This window comes from Bactrocera oleae, chromosome 4 (genome assembly GCF_042242935.1).
Source record: "Bactrocera oleae isolate idBacOlea1 chromosome 4, idBacOlea1, whole genome shotgun sequence".
Classification (NCBI taxonomy): domain Eukaryota; kingdom Metazoa; phylum Arthropoda; class Insecta; order Diptera; family Tephritidae; genus Bactrocera; species Bactrocera oleae.
The window spans coordinates 12,908,172-12,929,237 of record NC_091538.1 but is presented as its reverse complement, the minus strand read 5'-3'; the positions used below and the strand labels follow the sequence as shown (position 1 = coordinate 12,929,237).

Below are 21,066 nucleotides of genomic sequence, written 5' to 3'. Positions count from 1 at the left end.
AAAAGAGAGTCCATTATAATTCCAACAGCTATATACCGAAAGATAATAGTTCGTACTAAAAAAATGTCTCAAACAAGTTTTAAATTGCTTAACTTGGTATTGTTAGAGCATAATTCAAAAATAGACAGCAATATATCCTAAATTTTTTCTTCGATAAAGACGAAAGCGTAAGTCAGTCCTGTGAGTATGTGAATGGTGTTTATGTTCTTGATATTGTAATAGCCAATTATGGCGAAAACAAAATCGATCCATATCTGAAGCGGATGCTTACTGGTGATGAAAGGCGGGTCTCTTAAGGCAATGTCAAGCGAAAATGGTCGTGGCCGAATAGAGGTGAGCCAGCGTAAACAATGGTCCAGGAATCATCTACTATGAGGTGCTTTTCTTCCCCCAAACTCTTTATTCAGGCATATACTGTAAAGAATTGGACCAATTGAAAGCGGCAATCACACAGAACCAGCCAGTTTTGATCAATAGGAGGGAAATTGTGTCTCGTCAGGACAACACCAGCTCACACACATTTTTAGTGACTAACCAGCAACTCCATGCTCATGGTTGGGAGTAAGTATACGACACACATCATGAACCTGCTGAACAGAAACTGTATGGAAACGGTAAAAAAAGTCACGAAAAAAAGAAAAAACATAAGTACGAAACTCTAATACAAATACGGTTTCATTACTAGATAAAGGCATCAGATGCTTGAAAACATCTAAGACAGAATATGCTGTTATTTATAATAAAACGAGATTTCAGAATGATTGGTGTCTCTACTTTCTTTATGCTATTTCAAAGAAAAATCGAGTCTGTGTCAATTGAAGAAAGAAACACACCTTGCAAATCAAAACTAGAAAAAAATATATATAATATATATGTATATATATATATATAAATGATAAGCATGGCTAAATCACGTCCGTCTGTTTGTCTGTATATACCGGACTTAGTCCCTTAGTTTTGACGATATTGATCTAAAATTTTACATACGTTTTTTTCTCACCAAGAACCATCTAGTTTGATGGAACCGGCGATATTGCATCACTATATGATATAGCTGCCATAAATACGATCAGAATTAAGTGCTTGTATGGAAAGCTTTTTCATTTGTGAACCGTTTTTTTTCTTATTTTTTACTAAACTTAAAAAAAAGCCACCCGCTATTATTAAAAAATCCATACAATTTCCATCAACTACAATACTCCATTTAAAACTCACAAAAAACTCGCTATAGCACAAATATAAAATCGAACAAAGAAAATTCTTTCAACGAAATAATTGAGTTCATAAGTGCAGTGATGCATTAAAAGCTATCACAAACAAACCGTACAATAATAATTACAACAAATTGCTGCGGCAAACTGACCAACCAGGATATGTGTAAGCGACAACTTTTGACACGTGAACGACAAAAGTTCAAGCTGTCAAAACCAACGCTTTGCTGACCAGCAAGCAATTAACAATGGCACTGAAACCTGCGTTTATACGATCATACATGTATAGGTATATGTATATACATACACCAAACCATATATTACATACCTAGTTATGTACAATGTATATCGATGCTTGTAAACATTGTGAAATACATGTTGAGCGCAGAATTGAATAACGGAAAATTCTTGTCAAAACATTTAACAATGAGTGAAAACAAAGTTCATTTAAAGCAGCCCTGCAGGAAATCGATGCGAAGTTTTTGCGCTGTTGTATTGTTGAGTTGTATTTTTTTGTGAGAGAATTTCTGTTCTAGCAGTACTTTAGAATAGAAAAGACACAAACGTTATCAGAAAAATTAATTAAGAAGCTGTATATAGTATATATATGTATAATAGTAACATGAGAACTCAATCTGCTATTAAGGGCGCTGCTTCAGAGCTGTGGAATAATTAATAATAGGCGCTAAAAGTGGCAAGTCATCATAAAGGCGGCTGAATATATAAATCTCTCCACATATCAATTTTTTTTTACCATACCTTTTGCCACTTAGAGGACACGTTTGCTCGTACTCTACCTTAAAAATTACCTTTATTGACTACCTGAATGGCGATAGACGTATTGCTTCAGTTAATCTTTTAAGCTAAAAGTAAATAAACTATTTTCCAACCTTCATGGTGTAATTTCAGGGTCGTAAAAAATTAGCTGAAAGCATTTGGAAGGCAGACTGCAAAATGAAATATTAGTACAAGGCATGTCGAACAAGCTCCAACATAATAAAAACAATGACTAATGGAAGAGTCTCAACAATGTTTGAAGCTATCCAACTAATAGTATAAATTTGCATAGATATGTGACGATGGATGAAACATGGATATATAATCTCGCAAATCCAATGAAAGGAACACGAAAGCTTTGTATACGGCGCAAAAACAAGGACGATAACTAACCAAGATGCACTTGGCGCATTCGAGATGAAATAGGTGAAACCACGAACTGTATAAGCTCTACGGCAACATGGTTATAGTTAAGCGCAGAAAAGTCTAACGAATACTATTGATATACTTATTAATAATGAAGGATGCTCCAGCGATAAGCTTCTTCGCTTCAAGACCCATGTGTCGGCAACGGAAGCAAGGTAAGCACCTCCACTGAAAGGAGCCAGTGCATAGCGACCTGTCTGCACTTGGGATGTACAACTGGCATGACTTGGCAAGGGAAAGCGGCAACAGGCCAAATTTTGTGTTCTCGGCCCGACCAACTCACGGTTGTAGTGCCAAAAAAGAAGAAGATATAATCTCACTCCGGCTTTCAATTGATTGTCAACCGAATGGATTGCATGCACTGAACTGCTGCTTAAGTACATAGAGACGCAACAAACAGTTGACAATATTATCGAGTCTATATTTTTGGTTATGCATGCAATAAGCTTTATCGAATATCTGAAAAAGAAAAATTTCATCAACACTAAATATTAAATAGCGTTATTCGAAGCTGTGGAAAATAAGCCTAAAGAAAAACTCGCTTAAATAGTTCAGCGCATTCTACGGTTCTGTTCCCAGCGAAAATCTTTATTGAATTTCTTAAAAAGGGTAAATATATGAACATCAAATATTAAATCCTTAGAATAGTTGTAGAAAAGTTTCAGAGTTTCCAGTTACTACAGGACTCTAAATTCTTTCAAAGGAGGATACGAAAAGACTCGACAATAAAACTTCCCACTAAGTTTGCTAAGCTCTACTTTACTCAAACCACAAATATTCAATAGAGCAAAATTGACCACAACGAGTATTGAAGAAGCTTAAATCAAACCGAGGGTTATCAAAGAGATATTTCAAAAACTCTCCACGCTCAAAAGTATTTCCTAGAGACGTTTCTGGAAACGGCATGTATGGAGCCTGTTTTCAAAATACCAGTTAGTTGGTACCACATTGCACACTTAACGTTTGTCAGCTGTCTGACCTTCGACCCAAATATTGTCACAAACTATTTGCACTCACTTCCAGTTTGATGGAGCTAACGGTGCATTTAAGTTGACCAGAGCCGGCAGTCCAACAATTACATATAAGATGACAAGCATTTGTAAGGCAGACTTTACTCAGAGTCGTCGGCGCACACAGCTGGAGTTAGTAATTTAACACGCAAATGAATATGTCGGAACAGGGAAGGCAGTGCCGGCACCTTAGGGAAGTACCGCATAATAATAAACAAGCAACAGTACAATGGGCATACATGTGGAGGAAGAGCGGTGCAAGGAAAGTGGCAAGCAGGTGCAGGAAGATGACTTAGGAAGGAAAAGCAGGACAACAAAGCTGTAGCAAAAGTGAGAAAGCCAGTGGGAAAGAAGAGAAGAGAAGAGAGCGGCGGAAATGGAGGAAGTGAAGTTATTTTGGTCGCTGGAGCTACCAAACAATGTGTGGCTCAAAAAAGTGTGAACAGAAAATAAAAATGTCTCGAGCACACACACACACATATATATATGTTTACATGCTGGCGGAGTTTGTTGGCCATACAAACCAAGAACTAAGCAGCCAACAAACTGCGGAGCCATATGATAACAGGAAGTGTGTGCGGAAGCCGGCATATCAGCTTCATTTGGCATGCAACAAACATGCATACACACTCATCGCCAAGGAACATTTTTGTGTAACAACAAACAACACACGCAAGCAAATGAAACGCTCAAAATGGTAAGGCATACTTTCAGGCGCTCATTTGTTGTGCACACTGAATGCCTGCTGTCTTTGTGTGTTGTTCAAAAAAATATTGTTCGTTTTGCTTCCAGCTTCAGCAGCACCTAACTGTGCGCTTTGTTTTGTCACACACAGCAGTTGGCACTAGCTCTTGTTTTCAACAAACGCACACGTGCGTTTTATTGTTTGCCCATTCATGTTTGTGCATTTGTCAATGAGCTGCTTCCGGCTTGCTTTCCGGCCAGTCACCGCTATGCAGCGCTATCACTCTCATTTCTCTGTGTGCTATTATGAAAAGCATTTGCGGTTGGGCTGCTTCATTAAGCCTTTCATGAAAGTAGTTATTTAGGAATATCTAATGATATCACCATGTATACATAGAAATATAAATATAAAAACAAAGCAATGATAGAAGTTTGTCACAGATTCTCTTTCTATTTTGGTAATTTTGGTAGTGATGGGATTTGGTAAGATGGTCAATGGCTTCGCGTTTTCTTCCAAAAACCCCCTATCATTAAAAAAAAAATGTTTTATGAGGCCTTATTCTTTATAGCTCCCATTAGAGCTATGTTAAGTTATGTTGTGTTATGTTCTGTTATGTTAAGCTATGTTAATTTATGTTATGCTATGTTTTGTTAAGTTATGTTATGTTATGTTATGTTATATTATGTTATGTTATGTTATGTTATATTATGTTATATTTTGTTACTTATGTTATGTTAAGTTTTGCTTATTTATGTTATGCTATGTTATGTTATGTTTTCTTATGTTATATTATGTTATGTTATGTTATATTATGTTATGTTATGTTATGATATGTTATGTTAGCTTATGTTATATTATGTTATCTTAAGTTATGTTTATTTATGTTATGCTATGTTATGTTATGTTTTCTTATGTTATGTTATGTTATATTATGTTGTGTTATGTTCTGTTATGTTAAGTTATGTTAATTTATGTTAGCTTATGTTATATTATGTTATGTTATATTATATTATGTTAAGTTATGTTATGCTATATCATGTTAAGTCATGTTATGTTATATTATGCTATGTTTGTTATGTTATGTTATGGTATGCTATATTATGTTATTTCATGTTGTGTTAAGTTATGCTATACTACTGTACGTTACGTGATATTATAGTATGTTAGGCATTTAATGTTCTGTTAGGTTACTTTTCTTTACGTTATGTTGAGAGAGAGAGAGTCAGGTTACGTTAAGATATACTATGATATTGTATACTAAATGACTCCGCCATATAGCAAAATAGATTGGTCTAATCCTTCCAATAAAACTCTATAAAATATCTGTCTCTCTAGATGAGATAATGTACTTTTCTACAATCCAGATGCACCGAAAGCATAGGCAGTGGGCACCCCAAAAGACTGCACGGGTCATATCCTACATTAGAAAGCTGTAAGGCTGTTGTGTTCCGGGCTTGCTCACTCGCAATACGAAACATGGATCCACTAGTACACATCAAAAACCAAGAAAACAATCGAAACAGCGGCTTCACCCGACGAATCGGCTCCGAATATTGCAAAAGCTGTCTCCTCAGTCAAAACCCATCGCAAAGTGTGTTATATATCGACTACTATGCCTAACGATTGAACCGAATCGATGCCGAAGTATAGAACTCTACACATGACAGACCTCCAGAAAATGTTGTTTTTAGATGGGTTTAAGAAATTAGAACCTAACTTGTTCAAACATATCGAACTAAGGATATGATATGCAAAAATGTAGAAGATCATTAAAAAGCGGATGAGCTGGCTAGCTTAGGCGCTATTGGAAAAAAAGGCACCATAAGCTTCCCAAAACTGTTAAGATTGTTTAAATAATTTATAAGATAACTAAGGTTTTTCTTCTTCTTTGTCCACAAAAAATTTTTTTCGCAATAAAATTCACCCAAAAAAAATTTATAGACAAAAGTTTCAGAAATAAAAGGAAGCCAAAAAGTTGATCATACGCCATGTCCTCTTTGATAGTAAGTTGATTCGCAATAAATGCGAACTTAACTATTGCAAATTTGTTTTTGAAGCGCGAAACTTAAGCTTTATATGTCAAATTTTGGCAATACCAACAACAACTTTCTTCATATAGATTATATAGTCTTTCTATACTACATATATACACATATGTATATGTTAATCCCCACTTTAATTTTCTTCTTATGTAACTGATATATATATGTTTGTTATATATATTATTTGTTATCACTTACCTGCGTACATTGCCCATATCACCGCGCTCCACCGCCAAAAGGAATTTCTTCTCCTCCAACAACAACGGCTGCGGTAATCCCAAAGGTAAGCAGCCCTTACGCGCGCCAGCCGGTAAGCCATGAGCTGGCACCTGTGGCCCACACACCCATGAGTAAGTGCAAACACACGCACACGCACAAACGGTGGTTTCAAGTGTGTTAGTGGTGTTTTTATAATTCCAATTCAAGTTGAAGTAAGTGTCGATTTTTCGTTAAGGCGAATATGCGAAGAAAGGGAAGAGATTAAGTCAAGTGTCGAAGTGGTTATGTAATAAGTTTAAAGCTTATTTAAATATATTATTAATATGCACAAGCTTACAATACAACAAAAGCACATATATATGTGTATGTGACTGACTTTAATATTTGGTGAAAAACGAATTGCATTAAGATAAACAAACAGCTGCAGGTGTAGTTGCCGTATTTTGTATGAGTTTGTGATTTTTAAGGGCGGCTTTTGTTGTGTTAAGAGCTTCCGCTGCCTTTCTTATTACAAGACAGCAAGTCAACAAACAAAATAAATGATTTGAAGATAAGAGTTTTGTATTGTGATATATGTATAAGCTAAGAGAGAAGTTTTTTCAACTAATTCTGAGCGAAATATTTTCAGAATGAATGACAATCTTTTGTTTGGCATATTAATACTTCTTACTCAGGAATAATGATGGAGGTGGTTAATAAATGACTACTACTAAGATATCGACTAAAACATTAACCAACAAACATTAAATAACAAATTATACTGTATCAAAATAATGATTTTAGCGCAATTATTATTTTTTTTTTCAAAACTAGAGTTACTTAAGAGATTATTCTAGTCTAGAGGCTCCAATTACGAGCTTTTTTCGGCAAAAAGAAAAGATATTTTTAGTATAAATTCTTTATCATTTGTTTTTGGAGTTTACAAAATAAATTTCAAATACAAAAAAAAAAAATTCATTAAGTTAATATATTATATTATATATATAATGATTATATATATATAAATATTTCGCCATGATTTCTACCCTTGTAATCACCTTAAACATAAAAGAATGGCCGATTCTTGATAAAAACAAATGCCATTAACATATGAACCAACAAAACTGGAATATACAATTTTTATCATAAAATGGTGACCACTGAAAAATAAAGATCGCTTTTTCACTAATTTTAATTTTCGCGAAAATATTTAAAATAAAAAATTTGATTTTTTAATTGATTCAGCAAAGTGATATTTAATGGATATAAAACGGATAATAAAGGAAGCCGGTGAATCGACTGATCAGAACTTGAGATATCGTGGCAAAAGTAATTTCCAGAAAAACGCTTTCGGGTTTCGTCGTCTGCTATAAAACTTTTTATATTGATGAACTTCATCAGGAGCACAGGGTGGTTCGGAGTGGACATAATAGAGTGAGGGGATTTTAGTACCGTTGATTTTACAATGGACCTCCTAAAGCTCTAGTTGCGTCGTCAGACATCCACACTACCTACCTATCTAAATTCAACGTCCGCCCAAAGCCGTTTTTGAACTTTGAAAATAATTTGAATTTTGAAAAATTCATTTAAGAAGATATTTTGCTTTCTTTGTGAATAAAACAGCTGCCAAAATGAAACCTATATTTTAAAGATTATATGATATAACGATAATATTTGCTACAATATTTTCCTAGATTTTCATATATTCCATTCATTTCCTTTAGACTTCAAATAGTACAAGAAAAAATAATGTACTTTACAAGTACATTTTAGCAGACTTTTACTACTAATATTTTTTATAATTGCTATTTCTTTGTGCGTTTGAAGAATTGATGTTTTTAAATACTTCCATAATTTTAACCAATAAAGGATTTCAACCTTTGAATATTTAACTATAATATTAAAATTAAACTTTTTTAACCTCACCAATATTGTGTATGTGATTTTCGAATTACACTCCAGAAATATTCAAAAGGTAAGCGACATTTTGAAAACAACGCCAAGACTACGAAATTCAAGGTTATTTACTCTTCTGAACTACAATATCTATATTAGATAGAGTACATAAAAATATCACTTTGAAAAATATTAATCACTCACTACCAAGCTTCACAAAAATAACATCAAAATTGTTATAAAAAAATTGAGACAGTATTTTAGATGGATATAGTCTAGAAATGACAAAATTTTACTAATTTCACATAGGTATATCTTGACTGTTAACCGGATTTTTAACATTTTCTTTGCAGTCCGTTTAAGAGAGAGGAAAACGAAAAATTCTTCTGGAACTCTAAACCAAGGCTCTTCAAGGTTCAGCAGCTATTTAACTTATAGGAATGAAATCTCAATAAAGCGCTGAATGCCAAAGCGCCTAAAACGCTTGACACAAGTTGCTGCTTGAAAATAATAATTCATAACTAAATAATACAATTCAAATCTACTGGCTGGAAATGTTTCAACTTAGCACTAAAATATTTAAAAATTTAATTTATAATTAAAAAATACTCGTTAAGAGAAAAAATAATATTTTTTTAATTTCTACTTCTATCTGTAAGTATTTGGAACTTCTAAGTTTCATTAGCAAAAAACTACGCCTAAAATAACTGTGCTGGTTGCTAAAGGGACTATAGAAATATCTCCAAACATTAAGGAATTCTTAACATCTGAACTATTAATTATTCTCAGTATTTTTAGTATAACACTTACACCCACTGGCAGCTTCTTCTGAGTACCCATACTTGGATGTTGGCTCATTTTGATACACAAATTTTATAGATTAAAAGTTCTTTAATATTGTAGTACACACATTGAAGTATAAAACCCTGTTGTCGTTTTTAATTGCCTATTTTAATATTTGTAGTATATTTTTACATAATTTTTACAATAAAAATAAATGCTCTCATTTTTTTTTTAATATAAAATATTTAAAAAAATTTCCAAAATCGAAGTTTTTTAATTTTTAAATAAATTTTCATAATTAAAGTTATCTTAGTGCTAAGTATATTATAATTATTTCTAATATGTTGGCAAGTTTTCAAAATTCAAAACCTTTCGCACAGTTTTAGACTATTGTACTAATTACCACTTGACTTTTTTAAAAGCCGACGCAAATTACGACGCTTTTCTACAAGTGTTCTTTTTAATGTTATACTTATAATAGATCCTGAAGGATAATGTTTAAGAATACTATCATACTTCAAATATTTTTAATGTTTCCTCGGTCTCCAGGTAGACACCAGAGACAATTCTGTTCGCTCAATATTCTTAAAACATATCACCTCAGACTTGTGTGGTCTCTGAATACTAATCGTTCCGTCATGCCTGCTTTCATGACAGTTTGTACGCTGTAATTGCAAGGCAATTAAGTTTTAAGTACTTACGACTTTTATCAAAATATTATTGTCTTGTATGCAATTGAAAACTCAAGAAAAATAAGGTGTATATATTTGCTAAATTTATTAATAGTGGAATTCAATAAAAGTCTTCCAACTTTCATAAACGAATATGGTTAATTTAAAAGATCTACACAGTAAAAGATTCGCTCTGACAACCGCGTTTGATTATAGGTATTGAAAATATATAAAAAGATAAGTTGTAAAATTCTTTTAATAACTCAAATTGACAACAAATTTTTTAAAACTTTGAAAGAATATATTAACTTCATTTACACTCCACATAGCTATAAGCAACTAAACTTAAATTTATACAATAAATTATTTTCACAACAAAAATTAAAGTTTTTTCTCTATTTATTTAAATTTCGTTAGTCAAAAATTTATGGTTTTATTTTTTCACTTTCACTTGTCCTTCTAATAAAAAGTTCGTTTCAAGTTTGTTTATTTTGTTTTCAAATTAGGCAATAAATTTCAATAGATCAAAAAGAGCAACAAAGACGCACTCAAGTTTTAACTTATATGGAAATTTTATAGGTAACATGTATTTTATTTACTTTCACTGTATTTATTAACATTTAGCAAACTCTGCGGTGGCAATTGAGAACTCAAGGACACTTAAAGCAAAAAATGTGAGAAATTTACCAAAAAACAAAAAAAAAACAAATTTACGTTTACTGCACGGTAGTAGAATGAAATTTAAAACAATATCAAAGCAGAGTATATATTATATATATATGTATATATATATATATGTGTGTAGATAACTATTATATAAACGAAGTATACCCCTATAAAGTTGTTTTTCAGCCAATCCCTCTCAAAATTTATTTTTGTTACTCTGAGGCAGCTTTTGAACCGCTTACTTTACCGCGAAGAAGCAGTTAGAGGTCTATTCATATTCTAAACCTTGAATGTGGCTCTGCGATCATAGTCTGTCGGAGTGAAGACTTGATGACTATAATTAGAAAATTAAAACTAAGGTATCCATAGCCACATTTTGCGATGAATAAATTTCTAGATAATCTTAATAATGGGTCGCTAGAACTTAACTAATTGACTTTTTCTGATCAAACTTGCATAACAGGTCTAAATGACCACATCTAGGTGGAAGCTATTGAAGAAATCTAGTTCTCATTAATTTTTTTAAATTTGTCTAAATATTTCTAACCGTTAGGCTTGAAATACTCAAAACACTTCTTTTTGCATTGCGGGCTTCGGCTGCCCTTAAAAAAATAACTTTGACCGTTTTCAAGCCTTTCAGAAATATCACCTAATCTTTCAATTGCCCCTACCATTTATTTTGATCATTTTTGCCACTTAAAAAAACGAATGACAAAGCAAGTAGTGGTCAAGAAACCTTGAGCACAGATATACAAATCAGTCAAGTGTTCTATGGTAGCTATACCGACTACTTAATGAAACATTCATAATTTTATTTTTAAAAAATTTCAAACGACCTTTCTTTCAATTAATCCATCTAAAAAAACAAGGAAAAAAGTTGGATAAACTTACATAAATATATCAGTCACTTTTAGGTGCCATATGAAATCCTATCACTGAAGCAATAAATAAGGAAGAACTCTATAAATACAAAATAAATGATAGCACCGATTATAACACATTCGTGCGAGAGCTCGTATATAAAACGAAAACTGCTGAACGAACTGTCTAACATCGGCTGCATCCAGCTCTGCATATTATATTCACTTAGAGGGAATGATTCTTGAAACTTAAAGCTAGGTAACAAAGAACATTATTTCAGAAATCTTCTTTCAATCACTGGAAGAATTATATGTCAACCTGCTTATCAAATACTGTACGAAATATCGCAAATGAACGGTGGCAGAACATCTCTCCTAAAAATTATCTCTTATACGTGTGAATAATTGTAATCTGTTCTGACTTATATTGGGGTAGTTACCCAACAATTTTATGATGTTGTGGTTCTGAGGTCAGTGAAAGCACGGAGGCGGATGGTTGCTAGAATAGTGATTTTATATACAAGGAAGATTAAGGTGCTTAGAGTGCAACTACCTCATTTAGGTGGAGTCCAATTGGAACTTGTGGATAAAGTTGGGATTATCTGAATAAAAAGCTATCACGGAGATCATCCATGAGTGTATAAAAGCATTATTAACAACATTTTATTAATCGTGCTACACCTTTTAAGCCAAAAGTTTCAAATTTTATAATTTTTACATATTCTTTGAAATTATCAACTTTATGCACTCACGGTGCATTCATAAACTGCGAAATAACTGCAAATCTCACGCTTTGTTCATATGCAAAACAATTTTCACTTAATCAAATCTAACAAAACACGCTTAACTGTTGTCAGCTATTAAACCATTGCTGGCGCATTCAACGTGTTTATGCTGCTCACATAACGGTTCCCCTGGTCGAATGTGACTGTATCTCATACTTCTCCGAGTTCAACGCAATATTTATGAGTGAATATGTTTGTGTTTGGCAAAAGCAAAGTTGTCACACCTTAAATACCACACCGAGCATAAATAAAATATGTCAGCGCAAGGGTAAAAAAAAGGGATTTTACGGCTAAAAGCTCAAAGGTAAAGCTGGTAAATACTAGTTTGTGTATGGGATCTGCTATACCAAACCACTATACACCTGCGACTTATTGCCTCGTGTCGCTTTATATATCATACTTCGTGCCGGCTCACCCTACTATTGGTGCGCCAAAATTTTCGGCTAACTGCGTGAAATTGCAACGGCGGGAATTCGGAAAACAAAAGTTGAGATCATAAAAAGTGAATGTCGTCCACAAAGCCGACGGTGATAGCGCGATGATACGCGTTGTTATGAATAAACTACAAACACATAAATATTGGATGCTATGATGCGCTATGTTGGAGTAGTTTTGTTTTTTTTATAAGCATTTGGTATTTCGAAAAGAATGGCAATCTTTAACTGAAAAACAATTACCGAAAAATGTTTTATTGAACAGCTAGTACCCGGCGAAGGGCACAAAATTGGCATTTTTACGATAATTTAAGGTCTATTTCTTCACAAAATTAATTTGTATTACATTAATATAGGAATTTTTTGGATAACACACATTTGGAAACACAATATGCAGCCAACCATCTCTGATAAACGAAGCCTTGGGTAAAAGAAAGCAATATTAGGATGAAGGAACCTCTCTTCCGCAACATGTAGACACCTTTTTTTTGTAAAATAGATATGCAAAATACTCTCCATATGATTTGTTCAAAAAGAGAGAGTTGTTCGAAATGACCAAATATTTCAAGTCTGAGAAGTAAATGCATGTAAGGAAGGAAACAATTGAGACTTTTTGGTATACCAGCATTTCGAATCAACTATATACTACTTTGAAGTTCTAGGATTCCGAAGATCAGCAGTTAAGATTTCTCCTAATAAACCATCAACCATTTTCTACCTTGTAGTCAAGCTAACCAAGCTTTTCTTATGAATAGTATTAGCTCTCCAAATTTCTCTCATAATCGTTGCTCTCTATTAGAGTAGTGATTTCCCATGATAAAATTTATAAGAGAGAGCTATTTGGGTTAATTGTCACTTAATGTCAATGGCGGAAAGAAGTTAATAAAGATTACTCGACATTTTAGATAACTACCGAGTTAAATACGAACTGTGCGATGGAAATATGAATTTAAGTCATATTTGAAGAGCAAATATAACATTGAAAAACTTCAAGAAAATTGATATGAAATGTGATAAATGAAATATGAATTGGAACATAAATATGAAATCTGAAACATTAATGTGAAATATCAAATGCGAAACAAGAAATATGATATATGACATAAGAGATATGAAATTTGAAATATGAAATGTGAATTGTGAAATGTGGATTGTGAAATGTGAAATGTGAAGTATGAAATATGAGATATGAAATTTTAAATGTGAAATATGACATTTGAGATAAGAAATGTAAAATTTAAAATATGATATATGAATATGGAAAGTGAAATATGAAATGTGAAATATGAAACATGAAATGTAAAATGTGAAATATGAGATACGAAAAATTATAGATGAAATATGAGATAGAAAAGATGAAATATGAAATATGGAAAATGAAATATAAAATATGAAATGTGTAATGTGAAATTCAAGTATGAAATATGAAATGTGAAATATGAAACAAGAAATATGAAATATGAATTATATATGGAATGCGAAACATGTAATGAAATATGAATTATGAAATAATAAATATGAAATGAAATATGAAATTTTAAATGAAATATTAAATATGAAGTATGATATATAAAATAATAAATGAAATATGAAATGTGAAACATGAAGTATAAAATATGAAATGAAAAATGGAAAATGGATTATGAAATTAAATATGAAATGAAATATAAAATCAAAAATGATATATGAAATGTAAAATATTAAATATGAATTATGAAATATGGCAATATGAAATGTGAAGTATAAAGTTTAAAATTTGAAATATGAATTATAAAATGTGAAATGAGAAATATTAAATAGGAAATTAAATATGAAGTATTAAATATGAAATGAAATATGAAGTATTAAATATGAAATGAAATATGAAATCTAAAATATGAAATGTGAATTCGAAATATGAAATATGGAAAATATAAAGCATGAAATGTGAATTATAAATGAATGGGAAAGTAAGAAATACGAAAAAGTGAAATCTGAAATCTGAATTTTGTATTAGAAATCATGATATACAAATTTGAAACTGTAAAAAAACGACATCAAAAATGAAATTTGAAGTGTGAAATAAGAATTATAAAGCATGAAATATTGCATAAAAAACGAAATATAGGTATAACGTGAGTTATGTAAAATGAAATTCGAAATATGAAATATCTCTAACAACTAAAACTAATCTTTTTATATGCGCGTATAAATTAAAGACTTGGCTTTCAGATATATTCTACTCTGTTACAACTTTAATTCAAACTAAAACCTAGGTTGATATCTCTAGAAAAATATATGTCACTCCTTTTAAGTAATTTCAATATATTATATATTAGTGCAACATGCGTCCTACACCGTATGTACTAATATATTTAAAACTACTTATACGCGTATAGTTACACTGTCAACTGAAAAACTGAAACTCCTTTTATTTCACACTTTTTACACTAATGCAATAATTTCATTAGGTAGCAGTGAAAAAGTTAATCCACTTTATGAGACACTAAAAAGAACAGTGTCGTAATGTGCTACCGTGGCGCCATGCAGGGTTTAAGCGACACTTTAGTTAACTGCTTAATTTTTATACACTGTCAAAAAATATATTTTTAGTTTTGCTCTCTCATTTATTTCAGCACTTCATATCTCATTTAACAGCTTAAGCGCCCAGTTTTATGCTAAGTTTTTGCACTCACACAAACACATTTTTTTGCTAGTTTATTTATACGGATTTTTAAATAATAATACGGTAAATGCAAATTCCGTTTACGAGCTTAAAAACCAAATAGTTGAAAAAAAAAACTGGTGTGTTGTTGTTTTATAAAGGATTGTGTGATATATTTGCATGGTGCAGCATATACATATTGTATACAGTTATGTATATTTTTTGGCAGTTTTTGTAAGCCATTAGCCACATTTTTATACAATTTTTCTGAACTGTGAGCCGCCACAATTGTTATATTTTTTAACACACCGAAAGTGTTTGTATATAAAGTTTGTTGCAAGCCGATTTAAGCAAATATTTTTCAACGAGTTTTAATTTTGGACACTTTTTATGGCGTGAAATATTTTTATACGGATTTTGTAGTGCTCCTAAGTAGTTAAAAGGTAATTGCGGAAATATTGCAGTGTTTTACTATTTTTCATACAAATAATGTGAACTAATAAAACAATTTTATACTGTACATATTTCAGTACTTAAACGATAAATGGAATGCAAATATATATATATATTATTTGCGAAATCGTATAATATTTAATAAACAATATGTTAATACATGTATTAGAAAAAAACAGCACAACGGCTTTAAAATATGAGCAAATCTAGGACGAGGTAATGCTGACCAACACGAAACAATAAGAGAAAGAGCATAAGAAAGAGAGTGAGACAGAGAAAGAAAAGAATAGTATAAAAAAAAAATTAGTTCTCGGTACAAATAAAGTGTAACATATAACAAATATGACAGAACCTCAACACTAGTATTCAAACATTGTTACCGAATGTATGGAAAGAAATATATTCGACAAATTTTTTTTTTTTGTATATAATATTGTGTATATATTTACAGGTGTAACCAACTACTAACAACTGAAATACACAAAACAACAACTGCGCATAACAAATTTTACCCATTTAAAGCTTTTTACATGCCCGAGGCATCACGCTTGAACAGCTCACCTGCTGCATCTTTGAGCAAACGAACGCTTGCAATTTCTCTAAACGTTCTGGCACGATTTTCATCTTTAACTTTCTTATGCATGCGTTGCTTTTATTCAAATCAAAATTAGGTGAGAACTACAAATCACAAAATATGTGGAAATATTTGTGATGAAAATTTGTTGAAAATGGTTTTTCGCTAGAATATTGTTTTATTTAGGGTATTTCTTAAAAATTATATTTTTTTAAGCAAGTAGTTGTTCTAACTACTTTTGACTTTTATTTTATAAAGTAGTACAGATCTTAATTTTTTTAGTTTCTCCATAACCTCAAAAATATATACTAACATTGCAAGTTTCTTAAACGCAATTTCAAACATTTTTAAAACAAGCGACAAGTAAGTTATTATATATTCTTGCTTGAAATGAATAAATATCTGTTTTTCGTCTACACTAAGGTTTAACCTGAAATATTTTCCATTTAATACGTATATTGTCGAAGTATTTAATTTACTTGTTTCGAGTATTGCCACTTTAGTTTCTTGGAAACAATATGCAATTTCATTTAATATCTCGCTAGGCGATTGTAATATCAAAATAAATTAAAAATAAATTTAAAATATAGTCCCTTTAAACATAACTAAACTATGACTAAATTAAAAAATTCTATTAGTTTTGTAGTCTTTATGTATTATACATTATATTATCCTTATATACAGCATACATATGTTCTATATATACGTATAATGTATGACTGTCATACAGAACACAAGCCAATGAACACTAACATAATAGCTTAACTTTTTTTGAGTATTTCGCTCTAAGAGTTCCAGAAGTATATAAACTCTATAGAAAATTCTAGGGTTCTTAAGAAATATTTTACAATTTTTTCGTCCAAGAATATGAGAACTTTTACTGGCATTTTTAAGAACAAATTTTTTAAATAAATTACACATTTTTATAAAAAGAAAATACTAATATACTATTGCCGATTGCGAATAACTTTCCAGTTGACTGAATTTAGAAATACACATATTTTACAGTGCAAAATATAATGTTTTGCCATTAATTATTTTACCTAATTTATTTTTTTGTTTTTCTAATTTATTTTATTCTACATTATTTAATTTTTTTCTACATTAATTAATTTAATTTATTCTAAATTGATTAATTTAATTTAAGTTTTTATTTAAATTTTTTTTTTAATATTTTTGTATTTTTTTTAATTTAATTTTACTTTACTTTTTTATTGCTTTTATTCGGCTTTTTTAATTTATTTTACTTTATTTAATTTTATTTTATTTTAATTTAGTTTTTCTATATTATTAATTAAATTAAGTTTTTTATTTTATTTTAATATTTTGTATTTATTTTAATTTAATTTTATTTTTTTATTTTTATCATTTTATTTTACTTAATTTAATTAATTGTGTTCTTTTTTTATTTTGTTCTAAATTATTCCATTTAATTTAATTTTTAATTTTTTTTTTATTTTAGTTTAATTTATTTATCCCTTTTTTTATTTCTTTTATTTGCCTTTTTTATTTTAGATAGATAACTAATTGGTATGAGGTTTGCACCGCGACCTAAAGCCCTGACAAACTGCAGAAACCTGCTGGGTGCTATAGAGGTAATGTGATCCCTATCCACATAAATGGAACCAAGTGCCTTGAGCCTGCGTCTACAAACTGCGGTGCAATCTAGAATCAGGTGTTCTGGTGTTTCCGGCCCCTTATCGCAGAACCGGCAGCTATTACAAGAACTTTTTTATTTTATTTTACTTTATTTTATTTTAATATATTTTATTCTAAATTATTTAATTTTATTTAATTTGTTTTTCTTTAGTTTAATTTTTGTTAATTTTTTTTTTGAATTTTATTATTTATTTTATTTCTACTTGCCTTTTTTTATTTTATTGTTTTTTTTTATTTTTTATTTTTATATAATTTTATTTTATATATTTTTTTTTTATTTTATATTATTTTTTTTTATTTAATTTCCTAGATTTTATGTTATTTTATTTTATTTCATTTTATTTTATTCTCAATTATTTTATTAAACTTTTATTTTATTTTAATTTATTTTATTCTAAATTATTTAATTTGTTTTTTTTTTTTAGTTTAATTTTTGTTTATATTTTATTTTTTTAATATTATTATTTTTTTTATTTTTTCTATTTGCCTTTTTTATTTTATTTTATTTATTTTTTATTTTTATAAAATTTTATTTATATTTTATATTATTTATTTTTTTAATTTCCTTGATTTTATGTGGTTTTATTTTATTTTATTCTAACCAATTTTATTTAACATTTATTTTATTTTATTTTAATTTATTTTACTTTATAACGTTTTATTTTATTTTATTTATTAATTTTGTTTGTGTTTTTCTTTTTATATAATTTTATTAAATTTATTTCTTTTATATTATTAAATATACTTATTTTTAACTGTTGAAATTACACAATATATATTTTTATGAATTTTACATATATTATTCAAAGTTGGCAAGCACTTGTATATCTTGATTATGTTTGCATTCGATTTGATTAAAATGCACTTTAAGAAATTTTTCAGTAAATTATATTAAATAATTAGCCACAATAAATTTTTTTATATTTTTAAATTTCTGTTATTATTTTAAACTTTTTTATTTTCTTATTTTTAATGACTCATTACCTGCTCAAAATTTTTTTTTTCACAACTTGAATTATACTCAATTACATAAACATTAAATAAAGTTATGTTAATTTCATTTTATAGGTCTGAATTTTTTTTATTCAGACACCTGACACACACTTTAGAACCACGAGCTAGAGTTATGTAGATACACACAACTTTCCGCAACACTTCGGCGAGCGCTGAACAGCTACAAACGCAAAACTACCAACAACAGCGTGACACTTCCGCGTAAAGAGTTTCGACCGTTTTGACAGCGTTTTTCAGTTATCCGGTTTAAGCATACACGGCTGAAGTGTTGCGCGACTCGCGCCCAATGTCTTAATATTCACAAATTCGTTCACGCAATTTTTCGCTCACAAAGAAAATGTAGAAAATTCCTTGTTTGATAGTTTTTCGTTTGTATTCCCAGCACTTGACGGGCGCCCGTTGCCACTTGCGCGAAAATACGGTTCTATTTTGACTGCGCTCGCTATGGGGCGCTGAAATTTATATAGCGACAACACCAAAGCAATAACAATAGCAATATGATGACAGACAAATGAGCCTAATTTAATTAGGCTAAAACGTTAAATATTTGTTGTAAAGCGTAATGGTTATGTGGTGGCTGAACGAGAAATACTGTACAACATATGGATACTTATGTATTTCCTATGAAATAACAGTTTTGATGTATATCGATGGCGCAGCGTTCAAATGTCAACAATTGAAACTAAGTTTAGTGCGGTCATGCGTGTGTTTGTGTGTGCTTGAGTGTAGAATTGCACAGCAAATACCAAGCGCACTTGGTATTACCTAGACCTCGACAGTGAATTTGTGTCTGCCATTGGATCACACCGCGTTATGCCGTTTTAAGCGCCGAACGTACTTATGTGACTAATGCCATCAACAAGTGTTTCTCTTATACCCTTCACGAAGCATGCATATGAATATCTTTTTTTTTTTTGATCGTAGACATCTCAGTGTTCTTTTTTCTTTTTGGCTTCCAAGCCTCCATTGATTCATATCAATCAAATATATGGTAAGAGTTTACTAACAAAAACTAGATATTCAAGGTCTTTTGACAATCAAGAACTGCTCTTAACTTAGATACTAGTATATTACATTGTTCATTTTTTTTATTTCTTCAATGAGTAGACGGTATTAGGTTGTATGCGCAATAATTACAGCATTTTGTTGCCGCTGTTTTGCCATCTTTTACCTTTTCTTCTTCTCCGACTGCTTTTCTGCAACAATTTCAAAAATAATTCCTTATTCATAACAATTCAGCTGTCTTTGTTTCACTATTTTTCTTGTGACACTTTTATTAATTTAATATTAATCACTGTGGTTGCTTTTATATGTTGCTCTTTTTAAGACTTTATTAGAAACAAATTTATATTTCAAAACTTTTTAGATGAGAGTTCAAACACATTAGAGGTATTAATAGTGCTAGATTTTATTGCGCTACCTTCAGTAGTGCGTATGTTATATGGTATAAAGTAAAGTAATCTTACGGCATTAAAAATAAAAGTTAGGTGTTATTGTACTGCGATTTATACACACATATTATGCCTATATAACAACTTATTTCTAATCTTGTCTACCCTCATAGTCTCATTACGAAAATATTTATCATGTGTTGATATGCGGTCTCAAGTTCCGCACTAGCAGTTTATTTTGCAGAAAGAACAACATGATCGCGAAATGTGCACTTGTACTAACCAAAAATCATAGCAGATCAGATTTCCACAAGATGAAACAACAAATTCTTTAGATGTGCTTTGCCACTTTATTCGCTTTGAAACTAGAGTTTTTGCTACAACAATTTATTATTGTATTAACTCTTGCATTGTGTCCTTATTCATATAAGCTTTGAGCATGTCTTAAGCATTATAGCGATTCTGAGTGGATCACATATTCTCCATTTTGTAGCAACAAAAGAATCAATCAATACAAAATTTACATATCTAATGCAGAATGGTGAATATTAGGGTGCGTTTACACTTTTGCGTAAGAGAGGAACACTATGACGGTATCAACTACCGGTATTTCTCCATAATTTACTAGGAGAACTAACTTTTAAGGTTTCTACAATATGATTAATTTTTTATCAATGGTAGCTTTTTTCTTATAGGAATAAAGTTCGAAAACCTTTTAGTCAAGTAACACTACTCTTAACTGCGAGTTTATTGCTCTTAAGAATCCTAAAAAGCACAACTTCTCACATACAGGCTGGTGATCTTAATAATATAATAATAAAGAGTATTCTAAACTGTTTTACCGCTGTGAACGCTTTGACCGAAAGAATAAACTAAATTACTAATAA

General features: G+C 30.5%; 1 protein-coding gene across 2 annotated transcripts in view; it reads right to left on the bottom strand.

Annotated features, from left to right (window-relative positions):
* trpl (transient receptor potential-like) overlaps positions 1 to 19,239 on the bottom strand; it is a 37,976-nt gene extending 18,737 nt beyond the window's left edge. The window contains exons 1-3 of one of the 2 annotated variants that reach the window (XM_036375210.2): positions 18,759 to 19,239; positions 9,056 to 9,191; positions 6,350 to 6,480 (exon numbers count right to left, since the gene is read on the bottom strand). In XM_036375210.2, coding sequence (XP_036231103.2) covers positions 6,350 to 6,480; positions 9,056 to 9,103 — 179 coding nt within the window. In that variant the 5' untranslated portion in view covers positions 9,104 to 9,191; positions 18,759 to 19,239. The remainder of the gene's footprint in view (positions 1 to 6,349; positions 6,481 to 9,055; positions 9,192 to 18,758) is intronic. The other variant, XM_036375211.2, reaches the window with a different exon arrangement.
* Between the last annotated feature and the right edge of the window lie 1,827 nt (positions 19,240 to 21,066).